The sequence below is a fragment of the Balaenoptera musculus genome, chromosome 1 (assembly GCF_009873245.2).
Source record: "Balaenoptera musculus isolate JJ_BM4_2016_0621 chromosome 1, mBalMus1.pri.v3, whole genome shotgun sequence".
Taxonomy (NCBI): Eukaryota; Metazoa; Chordata; class Mammalia; order Artiodactyla; family Balaenopteridae; genus Balaenoptera; species Balaenoptera musculus.
Window position 1 is genome coordinate 122,855,544 of NC_045785.1, and position 18,243 is coordinate 122,873,786.

At 39.9% G+C, this 18,243-nt stretch overlaps 1 protein-coding gene across 1 annotated transcript; it reads right to left on the reverse strand.

Annotated features, from left to right (window-relative positions):
* Nucleotides 1-181: 181 nt before the first annotated feature.
* On the reverse strand, nucleotides 182-16,697 carry TADA1 (transcriptional adaptor 1). Its single transcript, XM_036872045.1, has 8 exons — nucleotides 16,175-16,697; nucleotides 11,354-11,445; nucleotides 11,026-11,091; nucleotides 7,025-7,122; nucleotides 5,334-5,543; nucleotides 3,902-4,053; nucleotides 1,869-2,031; nucleotides 182-1,423 (listed from the first exon to the last, which is right to left on the reverse strand). The coding sequence occupies exons 1-8, from the start codon at nucleotides 16,246-16,248 to the stop codon at nucleotides 1,271-1,273; spliced, it is 1,008 nt and encodes a 335-aa protein (XP_036727940.1). The 5' UTR covers nucleotides 16,249-16,697; the 3' UTR covers nucleotides 182-1,270.
* Nucleotides 16,698-18,243: the final 1,546 nt, after the last annotated feature.

Here is an 18,243-nt window from a genome sequence, read left to right on the forward strand (position 1 = left end):
CTTAACCTACGTATCACAAGAGGAAGAAATGACATGCCTTAATTGGAACCTGCTTTTAATCTTTCTCATCTAGTACATTCTTTTGAAAAGTCTCTGCTAAGATCTCATAAAGCAAGGTTCTTCATATTTCTGTAGAAGGCAGTAGTCCTTATGTGTTTACTTTAATAAACAAACAAAAAAATTTTTCTCCCAAAAGGTTTATTTGTTGCATTTAAAGTACAAAACCAAATACACAGATCCAGATATTGAACCATATATACATATCTATACATATATTATTCAGACCTACTTAAACCCATCTGTACATTCTAATGTATCCACCAATAACACCTCTTGACTAAAAAGCAACATATCTCTAAAGAAACAAACAGTTATTAGTAACACTGCCATTTGAAAGTATAGAAAAAGGTACCTCATAGGAATAGGAGAATTACCAAGTATAAATCCAATATGTTTACATGGACTTCTTAAAACAGTCTATAGGAATAATTAATAGATGAACCTGCCAATCAAAGTCTTTGGGCAAAACAACTCTATAAAAGAAATGAGTTATGAGAAGATATTTTATAAGGTTAATTACATTCTAAGATTGTTTTGATTTGGTTTTTAATTTAAAGAAAGGACTTTATTTTGTCTAATAGCACAGCATTTCTAAGTCTTATTTTCTATGGAGTTGTAATGAATCTTTAGGCAACTACCTATACCTGTTAAAAATTAAACTGGTCACAAAATATACATATATATATATATATATATATATATATATATATATAAAAAAAACTGGTCACTAAAAATGATAACCAATTTTTAACACTGTGTTAAAAGCACAGTTCTTTCTTCAGGAGGAAAGCAGAAATTTTAGACTTGCCAGATACAGAATACGTGACGTCTCTAAACACACAGATGTCCTGCTGATCGTGGGGACTAAGTTATAACAGCTTCTTTGTTCTAGAATGTCACCTACCTCACATGCAGACCACAGGATACTAGGCCTCAGATGTCTAAACAGCACCATTCCAGGCACAGAACTTTCTCAGTGCCTATTCCCATAACTGGGAACACACACACACATACATACAGAGATATGGGTCATTATTAAAATCAGATTTGTTAATGGCTTCACAGTAGCAACACAAAATGTACTATCACATTTCCATAGGAAAGGTTATATTTACTCTACACACTTCAGTCTTGAAATGTGGACCCCCAAAACATTCAATTCTCAATAATCAATGAACTTGAAGAGGGTCCCACACCCTCAAATCCTAATTCAGCAGAGCAAAAGCCCCTCCTTGGCTGCCAAGCGCTGGCAGTGGACTTTGTCTTGCTGCAGCTCTTCATGATTTGGATGCCAGAGTTTCATAATGATCCTTTCAATGTTGAGAGCATATACAGTGTGTGTAGGAATGACTTCCCTGTGTACCTGGGATTTAAAAAAAATCAGCACGTCTCCAATTATACTTCAGTATACTTACTTTTCCAACACAGAAAATGAAAGTAAGGTTTATATCAACAAAACACTCACACAAAAGACACACAAACCTGTAAGTTTTAAGCCAGAACCTAATTAATCCCAAATCAGATAACAAGAAAACAAGGAAATAACAAGGCTCTGAAATAGAAATAAGGGGACAAGGAGATTTTTTTTCTTTCACTGGGGAGGTGAGGGATGCGGGAGGTTAAGTTAGGAAGGACTCTTGAGCCCGGGGTTTGAAAGATTAGGTTACTATTAATGGCTTTAATAACAAACAATAAAAACTGAAAAACAAAAGCCAGGAAATGGAAAAGCTAGCGAGTATCTTTGTAGACTTGAAGAAACTTTGAACCTATCCATAGGTCTAGGTGAACCTTAAGGAGGCAAGAGTTACCTGCAAAGCTTCAAAAAGGTCGTACATGTTCACCGGAGGCAAAGATGTGGGCAGCGTGTCCCCCGAGCACGCCAGCAGGAGTGCAGCCTGCTGCTCGGCGTCGTCAGGGGGCAGGTGAGACGCTGGGTTCTGGCCGGCACAAGGAGCAGAAAAGGCTGGAGGGCTGGAAACAAAACATTTCAGAAATATTCCCAGTAAGTAAGATGGACACACCTGAACAAACAGAATAGGGATGGGCTGCTAGAATACTGCTTATAAAATATATCGCAACGTGAATCAGAAATCCAATTATCTTTCAGCCAGTGTATACATGAGTAGTCTATAATTTTAATTTTTAAAGGCAGCCCATCTGCTGGGCTGGAAATAAAACGCAGTGCAACTGCATTTACCCTCCTCCCTCCACAGTGCTAAAATACTAAGTCAGGATACTGAGTCAAAATTGTTCCCTGCCCTTAAAGAGCTTCTAGTTGGAAAAAAATAATAGACCTTCATTAAAGGAAAATGAAATTGGAAACAACCAACTTGGAGAGGTAGGTAAATGATACTGGAGACAACAGGATCAAAAATAACAAGAAAATAAAGCACAAAAAAAGCAACAGGCAAAAATGGAGGGTGGAGAAAATTCATCCAGATCTTGCCAATTTCCCAAAATAGAACCCAGATATAACATCAGCTGGGAAGTCAGACATAATTTTTGTATGGTAATACAGTAGGAGATAACCTATGCAATTTTGGAGAGCATGCAGGAGGTGAAACAACAGTGCGGAGGGAACTAGAACGAAAGCACGAGTGGAGCGTGAGCGTGGGCTCCGGCAGCAGACAAAGGCAGCGCTGATAGAGAAACAAGCGGCCGATGGTGAGACAGGAGCCTCACAGGGACAGGCTGGCAGGCGGGGAGGGCAGCTGGAGGCCCGGCAGGGTCACACACAGGCTCACACACCGCTCCAGCGCTCACCTGCTACGAGGGGCCACTCTTTTACTCTTTTTGGTTTGTTTTTCTCTAGAGAAGAATGACTCACAAATGAGAACAAATAATCCCAAACAGATATGCCTGAATGAGATTGAGAAAGTAAATCTTCACCTATGGCAATCTAAATAGTGAACCCAGTTTACGCCAGTGATCTTCCAAATGAGCCCTGTGAGCCGTCTCAAGGTCTTCAGAACCATGAAACAGGCACCAGTACCACGGCCTCCCCATGGTGTCAGCACTGTCTGCTTCTGTTCAACTCCCTGCTCAGCCTTCCCGCCCCACATCCCTCACCATCACTCCTCCTGCCTTCCCTGCCCATTACTTCTTCCCCAGCATCACTCCTGCCAGCCTTCCCAATCACACTTTTTTCTCTGAAGTTTTATCTCCCTTGTCATCTCTTTACCTCTCTTCTCCCTGAAAAGAGACAACACAGGGATGAAGGTAATCCAGGTCATCTCAGAGGGATGACTCAGAACATCAGAGAGGTCCTGGGAGCCCACAGTGGAGTGCAGACAGACAGGTTCCAGAGATCGGAGCTGAGAGACCAGATCTGCACAAGAGGATGCCAAGAGCAACCTGACGACACCCAGCACAGGCCGCTATTTTGAGCTACAGCTAAAAAAGCCAGATAAGGACCTGGAGAATCACCTACTGCTCCTCCTCCCACCACCAAGAAACCCAACCTTGACCCAACAAGCACAGGTCATGTTCCTGAGTGAGAGCCGGCCCACTCCCCCCACCAGTCAGGTGCTGCCCCTCAGGAAGCATCCAGACGCACTGCCCCAGGGAACGACTCCACTGTACTTCGGAAAGTGGGGGGCACTCACTTTAAACCGCATGCAGCAGCCAAATTCTACAACTTCACTTCCAATATAAAGAGTACCAAAAGAATTCACTAGTTATCACGCAAGGATGCAACTTAAGAAAATAAAACCATACTGCTCTCAGAGGTACCTTAGACGCACAGAGCCCCGGTAACCAATTTTAACAGTGGTCTATTACAAAAGAGTAGTGTAACCAATTAGGAAGGATGGATGCAAAAATCACAAGAAACTTCATATACCTTTCTATTAAGTTGTTGTAAGCTACTACACTATTCTTCAGGTATGGCTGTGGGGTCACATTACTACCAAAGGCATATTTAAAATGACCATCACGTAGTCGATAAGCTTTCCTTCTTGACACAACTGATGTCAGTATATCTTTAAGGTGATTCTGTAAAAACAAGAAAAAAAAGAGAAAAAAAAGCATGAACTCCTCTTTAAAAGCAAACCATAAAACTTCCTTTGACCAAAAAATGTTTATTGGCATTTAGTGGATGGAGATGTGAGACAGGCAAACAAGTGCTGAAACCAAACGAATGTTCACTAAAGAGCCACAGAGCCATACATACCAGGGCAGGAGGGTATAGAAAAGAGCAAAGGGAGACATGCTATTTTTATTTAGTTCTATTTAGGATGGGCTTGCTCTACCTGAAATTTATTAAAGTTTTTATGTCTCTGAATTGGCTCCTCTCTCTCAAAAATGATGTTCAGATAACTTTAAATAAAAGTACAAAAATAAGTAATTTTTTTAAGCAGCAAACTACCTTGAAGCTTGGTTTAAAATGGTACAAAATGTTTCACGATCAGGAACATATTGGTTATAGTGCCCAATCTACTAAAATCCTTGCATAAAAAGAACCTTGGCTCTCTCAAAAGCCACATAAACAAAAGATATATAGGAAATAAACAGAAAGTTAGGTATTTAATATCTCTTCACCTTTGTGAGAGCCAAGTACCTAAGAGAGGGTTAGAGAATGTCTGTGAAAACAGAGACAGAACCAGTCCCAGCCTACCCTTATTAACAGGGGTGCTGGGGTCGGGGATGATGTTTCAGTTCTACCAATAAGATCAGCTCATGTCAGGACTTCATGGTACAATTTATGATTCAATGTTTATAACTTCATGAGACAGCTATTATAATCTCTGAGGCACCGGCAAGGAAACGGAGGCCCAGAGAATTGGAAGGAATGACTCAATGTTTCCAGTTAGTACCTGTGCACTCTAGAGCCCAGTGTATGTTCTGTCGAGTAACTAAATGAGTAAAATGAATGAATGAAAGAGTGTGCTGAGACAAGAATCCCACAGTTCAGACGCCAAGTCTAATAATGCTCTTCAAATGCCGTACCACAGCAACATCAAGTGATTTTAATCTTTAGGATTCTCAATCTCATTTTGTTTTTTATTTTTGCTTAAAAACTGTCCCCTTGTTGAGAAATTAAACATCCAAAGTGTTATGCCACAAGTAACCTTTCTGAAAAGCTTAGTCTGTTAACTGAAGGCAATTGTTTGGATTGTGATGTTTCTCCCCTCTAAAGAAAACAACTTTCAACGATGACAATTCTGAGGTCAGAGTCACATTTTAGTTCTTTTCTTGCAGTACCAACTTTGAATAACTCACACAAGCTTGTCACATTCAATGTGTAAGAGTGTTTCTGCCACCAGCAAACCAACCTCCACCGCATAGACCACAGCTGAGACAGCCTCCTCGGTGACGTTGTCCAGTCCATGCTCGTAAGCAGTCACTATCATTCTCCCTTCAAGCTGACCCCGGGTGGGAAGCATCATTGTGTGGGAACAAAGTTTCAAGTCATCATCATCTTGGGGATCCTTGGCCACAAACTGCTGGGCTCCCGAGAGAGGATTTTGAGGCTGGAATCTATGCTATGGGTAAGAAAACTTTTCAAAATTATTCATTATGTGGCAAGTAATAAGACACAAACAAAAGTAACCTATGAATTGGACCTGAGATCCCACAAATTAATGCTACCAAAACTATACCACAGGAGTTAAAAAAAAAAAAAAGTAACTCATGCACAACTAATCACAGATTCACACCCATTACATAGTAATAATGAAGACATGAGTTATGGGGAGTAACAGTACTATGCATAGCAGTTTATTCTATTCAATTAATACCTCGGTAATCACAGAATATACGGCTCTGTGCTAAAAATAACAATTGGGGAGAAGGAGAAGATATAAAACTATTTTCAAACAAGTCAGAGTATTTTAAGTATACTTGTATGTAAGCAGATTCTGAAAATAAAAATATATAATGCTTTAAAAAAGCCCTAAAAAAACCCAGCTAACCAATATAACAGATCTAATAACAAATATTCCAAGATAATGTAGGGTAGTGTAACTCTTTACTTACTATTATCTTCTACTAACAATTCTCAACACAGAACCTTTCTAAGACACAGTCATTAGTTTTTTTAAAAATAGTTTTTCCCAATCTTTTCCACTCATAAAACCTCAGTCTTCCTCTGGGAGATGCTGATAGCCCAATTATATTCTCCATAATCAGTGGGAGATACGCCTCAGTAGCTTTTGCTTAAGCCCAACTCACAAGATTTTGTAGTGAATATGGCTTGTCCTGTTTGAAGTTTGTATTATAAAAGCAATACTTGTTGTTTTTCCATTTTCCAAGTAAGTATAAAACTATATTTTATATCAAACATGCTTTTTTAAACCAAGCATACCTCTCTGGAGATATTGATGCCCTCCAGATCGAATATTCTTGACTTAAAACATAGAGCCAAGGTAGAAATAAATAAATGTTTGTTGATGTTAATGAATAAAGCTATCAATACCCAGTCAAATCTATAAAAGGGATACTTTTGGGAAACTTTGTTCCCTGGATATAAACCAGAAAAAAAAAAGCGAGTTATTCTAAAACATTTACAAATTTTATAGCCCAATGCCTCCAAGATTTCTCTGAGGATCCCCAGAAGGCTCAAGGCCTAGTGGGGCGTCAGCAGCGTCCTGCCAGAGGGCTCTGGGCCTCCTGGACCCTTGGAACAGAAGTCTTCAATCTGAATAATAATGAAACATTACTCATTCCACAAAGATATTTAAGAGGAAAAAGAGCACAGGCATAGTTGTTGAATCACTGAAAAATCATTAGGTACTAATGATAACATATTAATAATTGCACAATAACAAACTAGAATAAAAATTCAGACACAATCTTTGAAGCCCTCTTCACCAAATTCAAATATAATAACACCGTTTTCTCCCCAAATCATGCCCTTTTTTTTCAACTTTACTACCAGAATTGTAATATTCATTAAAAAACTAAAGCCAGTTCCATCACACCAGTGCTTAAATCAGTTGTTACCAAGATCTACTGAACAACCTACGTCAAATTTCTGACGAACAGAAGAAAGCTTTTTCTTTCCCTTTGGTTTTCCAGGTTTGGCTGCAGAACCCCCTGTCCAGGGTAAAGATCCAGCACCCTCTATAAGACAGAAAAATAACAATCATAAGAGAAAAGAACGACAATTGATAACTGCTAAGTTTGTTTTCACTTTAGGCTAAAAAAGTATGAAATGCTCAAATGATGAAAATGAACAAATGCTTAAATTCAGATCTTCTCATTCTCCTTCTCTAAACAAAACATTCTCCTTCTCTAAACAAAACTTCTCTCAAATCACATTTTTTTTCTAGCTGTAACCAAAATTGTTCTTTTAGGAAGACAAATTTGTTTTTCACATTTTTAATTGTTTACTGGGTGTTTGTCTGCTTATTAGTAGCAGTAGTATTATAAAAGCAGGACAGAATTTTCTAGTTCAAGATGGTGAAATGAGCACATGTATTTGTCTCCTCTCTCTTCCAAGACCCTACTAAAAATGATAGTAGAAAAAAGTAAATGGCACACATCCACAACACAGATAAAAAGGAAAACGAGTGGCAGACCAAGATGAGATCTCAACAAATTTCAAAGATGGGCTAAAAAGGAGCCAACTTACAAAGCAGACACTTGGAAGCTATGACCTAAGCTGGCAAGGTTGGTAAATAGGTGGAAGTAAATAAGCCTGACTAGTAGATATCCACAAAGAATCTGGATTTGGAGAAGGTAAGTGCAGTGGAAACCAGAAGGGATAGTACAGCTAAAAACAAGATTAATGGAAGATCTATATTGAAAAGTCATCCATACAAACCCCTTCCCTCACCCCCAGGACTGAACTCAGTACAAAATAAAAATGCAGGGTCCCTTGCTCAAAAGTTAAGAATTTCAAGATAACCACAGTACAGCACTAAACCAAGTGCAGGCCCTTCCAAGTTCATGGACAGTTCCTGGCCCCATGAAACCAGCCCCACTCACTCCTGTATATAGTGCAGTATAAACAGGTGGCAAGGACAGGAAAATGGAAAACTCTTCTCTAGTTATATAGAATAAAATGTCTGGGATTTACTGAGGTAGCTGGTATGAATGTTGGTACCCTAGAGCACAGTTCTCTGCAGGCTGGCACTTGAGGAACCTCACTGTAATGGCTGGCCTCCCGTCAGCTCACTGTAAAGCACAATCTCCAGGTTTTATGCTTCATTCGTAAATGTGGATTCTCAGACATTTGATGATAAGCTTAACATGGTAAGAAAGACCAAACTAAAAAAATAAATAAATAAAAATTGAGATCCTAGAGATACAGAATTCAGGCAACACAAAGAACTTGAATAATCTCTAATTCAGATCATCAGAGAAGTTTGAGAAGATGGGTATCCATAAAACACAAAGAAGACGCTACAAAAATTGCTGAATTAAAGAATGCACTGGACAGACAGGCTGAAAGAATTGAGGAAATCTCACAAAACACAGAGCAATAAGGCAAGACAGATGTTTACAACCAGTCAATCCAGAAAGACGTTTCAGCACACTCTAAGGAGCCACTGAGGTCCCATAAGAAGAACAAAAAACAAAAGCAGCTGTCTCTGAGAACAAGCTGGTCTAGGAGTGGGAAGCTTTTCATTCTAAGACCCTCTGTACTATTTTTTTTTAAACCATGAACATATATAGTTTAGTGTTAAAAAAAAAATCAAAAGTTATACAAGCTCATTACAGTACACTTGAAAAAAATATCCCAAAGAATTTTTTTAGGAAAAGAAAAAAAAAAAATCACCCATCATTCTAGCAAAACATTATTTCATCTTGATGTTTTTGGAAGAATGAGTTTGTAAAGCTTTGAAAAAATATTCCTGGTTCCTCAGCTAAAAAAGAACTGTTTGGGAAGTCAAGTTCCTCTTCTCCATCACTTTAAGTGTCTTTGGCACACCTAGATCACACCTGGTAAGGCCGGTCAATCTTAGATGATTTCCCTGATGAACGCAACTCGATGTTAGGCAGTGCTGCTGCTGAGTGGCCAAATACCTCAGGTGAGGAAGCAAAGCATGCATGGCAAGGGCTGACTCTGACCCCAAGGAAGGAGGGCTTCACAGCAGCACTCAGATTTTGGTTTGGATCCAACACTTCTACTTACTAGCTGAAGAGGGCCTCAGGTAAGTTTTTAGTTTGTTTTGTTTTCTCTCCTCTGAAGTTTGTTTCCTAGCATATAAAAAAGAGGCCAATACCTCTGAAGAGTTGTTGTGAGGATTAATGATAATGCACGTAAAGCATCTAAGGCACTGCAGTTACAGTATTCAATAAATAACATTATTAAAATCATCCTTCCTGCCTGACTTAGAAAACAGTAACCAACCTAACCACAATTATTAAAGTACAAAAAACTGTATTTCTATACTTTACTTTTAATAGAAATCACCTCTTTGTTGCAAGCAAATATTAATTTCATTTTAAGGGAAGATATTTTGGGTGTTTGAGAAATAGTCTCTAAATTCCAATGTTTCTTCATTTATTTTTAACCAACAACATTCAAGAATATCAAAGGCTTTATTTAATTAAAATCAGCCACCTATACTAATACCACTTCGTATTTGTTTGCAATTTTTTATTTTTAAGAGTACTTTTTGCATATTCTTTCATCTGTTTTTTTTTTTATAATCCTGCAGGGTAGATATTACTGTCTCTATTTTATAAATGTGGACGCTAAGAACACTCAATAATAAACTACATTATCTAAGCTAGTGGCAAAACCTAAATTTGAACCCAAGCCCCTTGACTCCTATCAACCAAGGTTTTTATTCCGATCATCCCACTGAACCTTCCGGGTGTGTGGCACTTTAGAATATACCTACCTAAAAAGTAAGATCTAATCCTCACAATGTTGGCTTTTCTGAACAAATTAAACTTTATACAATGAAGTGGATTATCTTTATGATCTAACTGGCAAAAGTCCACTTCTATTTAAATTAAATAAAACATCAGAAATGTGACACAGTGTAGGATGTGCAGTGAGGGGTGTGGTGAGGGGTGGAAAACAGCCTTCCCTCTCTAACACCAATCTCTGTAAACAAACGCTCACTGTTTATTATTCTTCACACCAATGGCGACTTCTTTGAGTGTGGAGAACAGGCCTTTAGGAGATCTCATCTGAATTCTCTATCTTACAACAGAGCTTAGCAGAGGGGGATGATACAAAATACTAGTCATTTCTAGATAAACATGGGCTTTTAATAAATGATCATCAGAATCACCACAGGCCCTTTAAACAACAAAAAATTCAATTTAATCTACAGTAAGAGGTACCTGTAAATTCAAGTTTTTAACAAGAGCCCAGGATAAGCTTTATCATGAGGCAAAGTTTTAACGTATTTAGTTATTTGTTTTTGACTGATTAAAATAAAACTGAAAGAGGTGACTTGTACCACTTAAGCTCCAAAAAATTAGGGACAAAGAAATCATTCTGCCTATACCTATTTATTTAGGTCGAAGTGACAGACTTAGCATCCACGTACCTCCCCAACATGCTGCTATTCACTATCTTTGTTCTTCACCAATAGTTTGCCAAACACATGCTGAAGCTCCAACCTTCCAGATGCTAACATCTCACTTAATTAAGAAGAGGAGAAAGTCCAGGTTCTCAACATATGCTGTGGTTTCCCCTCCACGTACTTTACCTTCCCTATATCTATGGAAACGCTCTCCTAACCACCAAATTCCCTCTCTTCACTCCTCAGCTTCTTCCTCCTGACCACCTACCCTCCTCCTCACCTCTCATTTATTTAAGTAATCTAAACCCAGCTGAATGGGGGGTAAAGACCAAAAGTCAATGAAAGGACAGAGAAATCGCCTGCTTTAAAAAGGTTCTATAGAAGAATCTGTATTACACAATAAAATGTTTCTTCTGAGCAGTTCAAAGAACATTTCATTTGCAAACAAGTCTGTTAAAGGAAGTGAAAGTCTAGTAAGCCCAGCATTCTGTGGTTTTGCTGACTGACATCCCTGGAGGTATTTCTACTCCCTTACCTGGTGTAGACACCAAAATCTGACAACGCGTGAGAATAGCCAGGAGGAAATCGTTGTGAGAATGGACTGAAAAAGGGAAGATTGTCACAAGTCAAATACAGAATATTTACAACATAAGGAACCCACTGTTTCAGTCTAGCTTTTAAGGACTTTGGGTATCCCCTACTCTGCCATTCTTTACATTTAATTTTAAATATCCACATTATTTAAATGACCTTACACACCACTAAAACCAAAATTTTTTTTTAATTTTTAATAAATTTTTAATTTATTGCAAATCTGGGAAAACTTTAGAACAGTAAAATAACTCCCCAGATAATTATTTTACCATTATCCTGTGTGAGAAGTCTATGAGCTTCAAGGTCAAACTCTTCTTTGCTGATCTTCTGCTTGAACCACAACTTTAAGTTAGCCCAGTATCTGCAGAGGCAGAAACAATATTAAGAACCTCAGGTTTTGCTTCTTCCCCAAGTTCACCTTATCTGCCTCAACTCCCAGGGAAGGAAGGAAATTTTGCATTCCCTAGTGTTATGGACTGAGTTGTGTTCCCCCCAAATTCATTCGTTGAAGCCCTAACCCCCAGTGCCTCAGAATGTGACTGTACTTGGAAGTAGGGCCTTGAAAGAGGTAATTAAGTAAAAATGGAGTTGTCAGGGCGGGCCCTAACCCAATGTGACTGGTGTCCTCATAAGAAGAGATTAGGACACAGAGAGAGAGACAGCAGGCAAAAGCCAAGGGGAGAGGCCTCAGAAGACAACAACCCTGCTCACACCTGGATGTCAGACTTCTAGACTCCAGAACCGTGAGAAGATAAATCTCTGTTGTTTAAGGTACTTAGGAGTCAGAATACCATCAGAAGAAGGAAAGTCCTCCCTAAAAGGGACTGAGCAGTAGTCACAGAAGCAGACTCGTGAGTCAACCAGCCAAAAACCACTGCTGTACCTTTCCTTTCTCGCTGTTGCCCTTCCAAAAGACCTGCTCACCAGAAACCTACACTTAAGATTTATATTTTAAAGTATTATTAAAATGATCAAATATTGCATATTTGAAAATTGCTGAGAGGAGATCTTAAAAGTTCTCATCACAAGAAAAGAATCTTTTAAACTATGTATGGTGAGAGATGTGAACTAGAGTTACTGTGGTGACCATTTTGCAATATATACAAATACTGAATCGTTATGTTGTACCCCTGAGACTAATATAAAGTTAAATGTCAATTACACCTCAATTTTAAAAAAGATTTATATTCTAAAATGTGTATGTGTTTTATGGGCTGAGGAGTGGACATTAATACCAATTCTGGGTGACCTCTTTCCTTTCAAATGAACTCAAGTTTTAATCTAACCTGGCTGAATGGGATTCTAAAACAGCTTGCCACAAAGAAAAATACCTGAGCATATGAGAAACTTAGTGGTTTTTAGAGTGAAAACCAACCACTAATCATAAGAATTTTTAGTTAACTAGTAGGAAAAAAGGATCCAATCTTTTATACCTTAACAACATTATTAGAAACAGGAGTAAAATACTTTACTTTTCACATCCACACCCCTTGTTTCGGTGCTGAAGAAAGCTACTCCTCCTTCAAGAAACAGGGCTAAAAATTACTTAGTATGTTTTACAATCACTTTCAATTCACCATTAGCTACTTTCTAATGCTCATTTGAGTTTCTAACAAAAAAGAAAAAAAAAAAAGCAGCGGTTCCTAAATGAGATGGTTTAATGCTCTTACTGCCCTATTACACCCATGGCAGGGTTTCTCCTGTTCTCCCATATGCAGATTAGCTTAAGTCTGGCTAAGTACATATGTAATTGCCTGGGTTCCTGTGCTTTGACCTCGTCCCCCCTTCCCCCCACACTGGAGAAAACCCCCGTAGCTTTAGTGGCGTCTTAAAGCTTCCCAAGACCCATTTCATTCAACGGCAAAACATGTTAGTTCTAGAGCCTGGTACCATGTTTCACCTGATAGTCACACCCAATAGTCAATAATAACTTCCCAACAGCAAACACTTAAATGCCCCACCCCCTGCTTTTTTTTAAAGAACTAAAAAATGAAATAAAGCTCCACAGAAAAACAGAAGTCTTTTCCTATCCCATTTTATACAACAAAAGAAGATAGTAACATGAGAAAAACTTCATTATTTTAAAAGCCCTGTGTTCCTATTTTATAAGAAAGAGGCAAATATATTTATATTTGGAGTGTCTGAACTTGTTCCAGAACTAAGGCAAGTCTCTGCCAACATGATGCTGTCTATCTTTTCCAGTGGCAAACTTTCTAGCCCAGATAGGCAGCACTGGCTATCAAGTTGAAGACTCGCTCCCCAATCCTGGTCCCTGTATTAACTTGCTGTATAGCCATGGACAAATGACTGTTTTCCTCAAAAATACCAAAAACAAAGTTAGTCAACCTCTATGTAGGTGAGAATGATGGGTGATGAGTATAAATGGGTCAGACTAGGAAGCACTTGAGATACCTGGAGAAAATTAAATAACATATGGCTAAATCATCCAAAAAACTAGGCACCCATTTGAACCCAGAACTCTACTGGGTACTATACAAAGTGAGTTAGCCAGCAAAGCTCATTTCTTTCTACAAGCTGACGTGGGCACACAACCTGACATAAAGAACATTAGGACCACTGCATAAATAGAAAGCAACTCATATCTGAGTTCCTTAAACACCTTATTATATATTTTACCTACGAACAAGGACCACATTTAAATGGTCACGTTGTACAAACCAAAGCAAACTACTCATGGAGGAAATGTGAGAAATTACTGTATAGCAATATCACAGACTGTTCAACCAAGAAGCGCTTTTCAAGGAGCAGAAGGGGGAAAAGACAATGAGAGAATGGAAAAAACTAATAGAGAACAACACTGTACCATTAACTGTTCCTGGCACAAAAGCATATTTTGATTGCATTGTTAGTGGAGACTCAGCTAAAGATGCACCAAATTTAGCTTTGGCAGCTCTATTTGACCAACGTTTGATAGCCAGTGTTGACCTTTAAAGACCAAACAGGAAATGCTAACTTCAACATTTCTGGCGACCCCAAGCTTGTGTGAGGAGTGTGGGATCACAGAGTTCACCATCGCATCTAATCAATACACACAAGCCAGGTTTATTTTAACATGGAAACATTCACTTTCAAATATTTGTAAGCATCTTAGATGTAACCGAGTGAAAAGTCTTTTGTGCTTAAAAAGTGTAAATTTTAGCTGTCAGTATTACAAAAATAAGCTATAGAAATTAATGAAGGTAAAAGCAGTCAATTTTACTCATTAAAATAATTAAGAATTTTTAAGTAAGCAAGGAAAGAGACAAAGTCAACATGAATATTAAAATATAACTTTAGGTAGAACATTTTATCTTTGGGAATGAATGTTTACAAAAAATTAAATAATTATGCCAAAATAACAGATTAGATGATTAAATTTTAATTCTAGTGTTTGTAGTTTGATTTATTAACGTTCCTAATATTAAAATAATTTTTAAAAATTATATTTTGTTCTTAGTTATTCCATTTAGACCATGAGTGTTCCAAGAAGTCTTACATGGGAATTCTGTGTATTTATCTTGTTAGGACGAAAAGTAGACTCTGCCACCCCAAAATTTCACAAGAAGGAAAAACTCCAAAAATCACGTATGACATCCAAGTTAAGTAACTTCAATCTCCAGCCATAATGAAAAGTAGAAAGATGAGAAGGAGAAAGTGTTGGAGAAAAAGAAAGATCCCCCAAACACCTTGCTCCTCCAGAAACATCATTTCAAAGTGAGTATCTGTTGAGTAATGCAAACATGTAGAATGTCACAGAAACCATCCAGTAGCAACACAAGACTTATACTTTTAAACGTTTAAAATTTGCTTCTTATATTTTACAAAAATAAAATTGTAATAACAATGTTTTGAAAATTTCCAAACTCGACCTTGTACCTTGGAGGGTTCCTTCTATGACTTCAGCCTTGTATTGAGTTATTGATTTTACACTCGGCCATTTCAGCATCTGACCCGACTGTGTACTCGGTCCCCTGCTATAACCTGGGTGAAAGCCTGTCTGAGAGTCTCTGGGGTCCTTTGCAACCCTCTGTAAGGTATCACAGCCAGAAATCAGATGCGAGGGTCCCAATCCTGCCATGACTTTGAAGAGTTACTTAACCTCTCAAAATCTCACTTTTCTCATCTATCAAACGGGAATAACTGCACCTACCTCACATCTCTGTTGTGAGGATTAGATGAGATAGTACATTTAGAGCGCTTAAAAGGTGTTCAGGGCTTCCCTGGTGGCGCAGTGGTTGAGAATCTGCCTGCTAATGCAGGGGACACGGGTTCGAGCCCTGGTCTGGGAAGATCCCACATGCCGCGGAGGAGCTGGGCCCGTGAGCCACAACTGCTGAGCCTGCGCGTCTGGAGCCTGTGCTCCGCAACAAGAGAGGCCGCGATAGTGAGAGGCCCGCGCACCGCGATGAAGAGTGGCCCCCACTCGCTGCAACTAGAGAAAGCCCTCCCACAGAAACGAAGACCCAACACAGCCATAAATAAATAAATAAATAAATAAAGTAGCTATTAATTAAAAAAAAAAAAAAAGGTGTTCAGTAAATGTCTGCTACTGCTATCATCATTATAACTGCAGTAGTGTTCGGAGACTATTTCACCGGAGGGTCTGTCTGCCTTCCGAAATTGCTGTCCACGCTCTTGCCGACAGTGCCTCCACAACACCCGCGCTCAATAAGCCTCCGCCTCCAGGAAGCCCTCCGGAAGCGGGCCGCCTGCGCGGCGCCGGCTCAGACCAGGCCGCTAGTCAGGCCACACGCGTTCCGCACCCTCGCACGGGCCGCAGTCGCCCAACAGGCCCTTGAGCGTGAAGGCGTGGAGTTAGCTTTTCCCGCCCCACCCAGGGCAGAGCCTCGGGCGAAGGCGCCCGCCAGGTTCCGCAGGGAACCAGGGAGGCCCGGCCCCTCCAGCCGGGTGAGTCGGGGTTGCCCGCCGGCCCCTTCCCGGGCCCGAGAAACCCAGAGGCCCCGCCACCCGCTACGCGAGGGCTGCACAGGCCTCGCGGCCGCGGGGAACAACTCCATGATGGGTCGGCAGCCCAAAGCTGGGGGAGCACCCGCGCGGAACCCCGGAGGCTGCGTCCGTAGAGTTCTTACTGTTTCACGTTGTCCCCCAGGGCCTCGCTCAAGTTCTTCTTGGCCGCCTCCAGCTCGCTCACAAAGGTCGCCATTGCTCCCCACGTCTCAGCCCGACCTCAGACCTCTCGGCCACAACGACCAGCAACCGAAAAACCAACTCCGCGAAGGCTTCGGCTCCGGAGGCTCCGTCTGCTCCCGTCTGCTCCCGCCTGCCCCGCCCCCAAGCTCTAAGAAGACGTTTGTTTGGTTTTCGGCTCCGCCCGCCTTTCTGGAGAGAAAGTGCTGAGCCAAACTCGGTGTTTTCGTGGTCCTCCTGCTCCCGCCCCCTCACATCACGTGACCCGCTTCACCTCGCGCTCCCGCGCCCCACCTAAACCCGCCCCGCCCGGCCCGGGCTGCAGCGTCACCTGCAGGGCTGGCGTATCCCGGGCTCTCAGTCTTACCGCTGCGCGAGTTCGGAATTCGGTCCTTTTACCTGGATGAATATCTTCCCCCTACAGGTCAAAAAGTAAATGCAGTATTGACTTTATTCTCTTTCTTTGCCTTATTTTTTTTGCCGATCACTTATCATCTAACATGCCACTTAATTGACTTATCTTGTTAATTTTCTGCCTTCTCCAAATAAAATGTGTTAAGTTCCGCGAGGACAGGATTTGTGTTTTGTTCACTGCTGTTTCCCCAAGTTCCTAGAGCAGTGCCTGGAACATAGTGGGCTCTCAGTAAATATTTACTGAGTGAATGAAGTAATTTTGAAAAACAGGAAAATACACAGAAGGATAAGAGGAAAAGAAAGAAAACAAAATGTTACCACCCCTGGAAAAAACTCTTTTAAGTGAAAGAGATTCCCCGTTCCCATAATTTATAATCATACTCTATCTTCAATTGTGCATCTTGGTAGAGTTTTGTTATATTTACTTAATATAATAACGAAATGTTTTCCTCTGGTATTACATTGTCTTTATAATCATAATTTTGGTGACAGCATATTAAATACCCCACAGGAGGAAGGCACACAGTAACTTGTTTCCCAATTGTTAGGCTGATTATTTCCATTTTTTTCTATTAAAAGCAATATTGTAATACATTTTATGCATAAAGCTTTTCCTCTTTTAGGATTATTACTTTAGAACAGAGTCCCATAAATAGAGTTACTGACTTAAAGACAGGAGTATTTATAAGAGTCTTTGTGCATATTGTCAAATTGCCTCCCCCAAATTTGAAATAATCCTAAGTGGCTTTTAAATCTTGCGTAATTTCTCCGCAGAGGCTCCTTCAAGCTTCTCCATTCCTTCAGCAAATATATAGTGAATTCCTATTATGCGCCTGGCAATCTTTTGGGTCCTGGGGATACAAAGATGAACAAGGCAGGTAAAGTCTTCCTATCTGTGTCATAAAACTCTACAGAAAGTTTGACTTTTTAAAAAGTAGTTACCCACTTATGCTTTCCATGGCTCCCCACTGACTACTGAACAAATTCCAGACTCCCTAACCTGGCATTCAAATTTTCTTATGACCTGGACTCAGCTGACCTGTCCACCTCACACACACCCAGGCCTGTCCCCATCACCCCTTAGTGTGCCCTCCGCATTCTAGTTACTTCGCTTTCTATAACAAACCACATGACTCAGTCCTTTTATGTATATCTCCCTCTGCTAGTTTTGAGACCTATGGGTGGCCACCTACATTTTTTGCAATCAGGTTCAAGTATTAAAGGACCCATTCAGTAGGACTAGGAAGGGGCACAGATGTTTGGGTATATCTTCCAGGAACTGTCCCCACTGTATGGCTACCCCGTCTCTATGGCTACCGGTCCACTAAGAAAAACATGACTCTTATCTCTTGGAATCGATGCTTGAAAACATGCATACCTCTACACATCTAGCTCAATTAAATAGTCCATTCTCCTTCAGCACTTTGTATACCAATTAGCATTAATTTCACTATAGTGATTCAGGTAAATGTCCATTTAAACTGTAGTGTTAGACAATATAACAAACACAAACGGACATCTGACCAAACAATATACTTAATAGAAATCAATACTAAAACCATTTGTAATTTGGTAGTTTACTTTAAAGAAACTAATT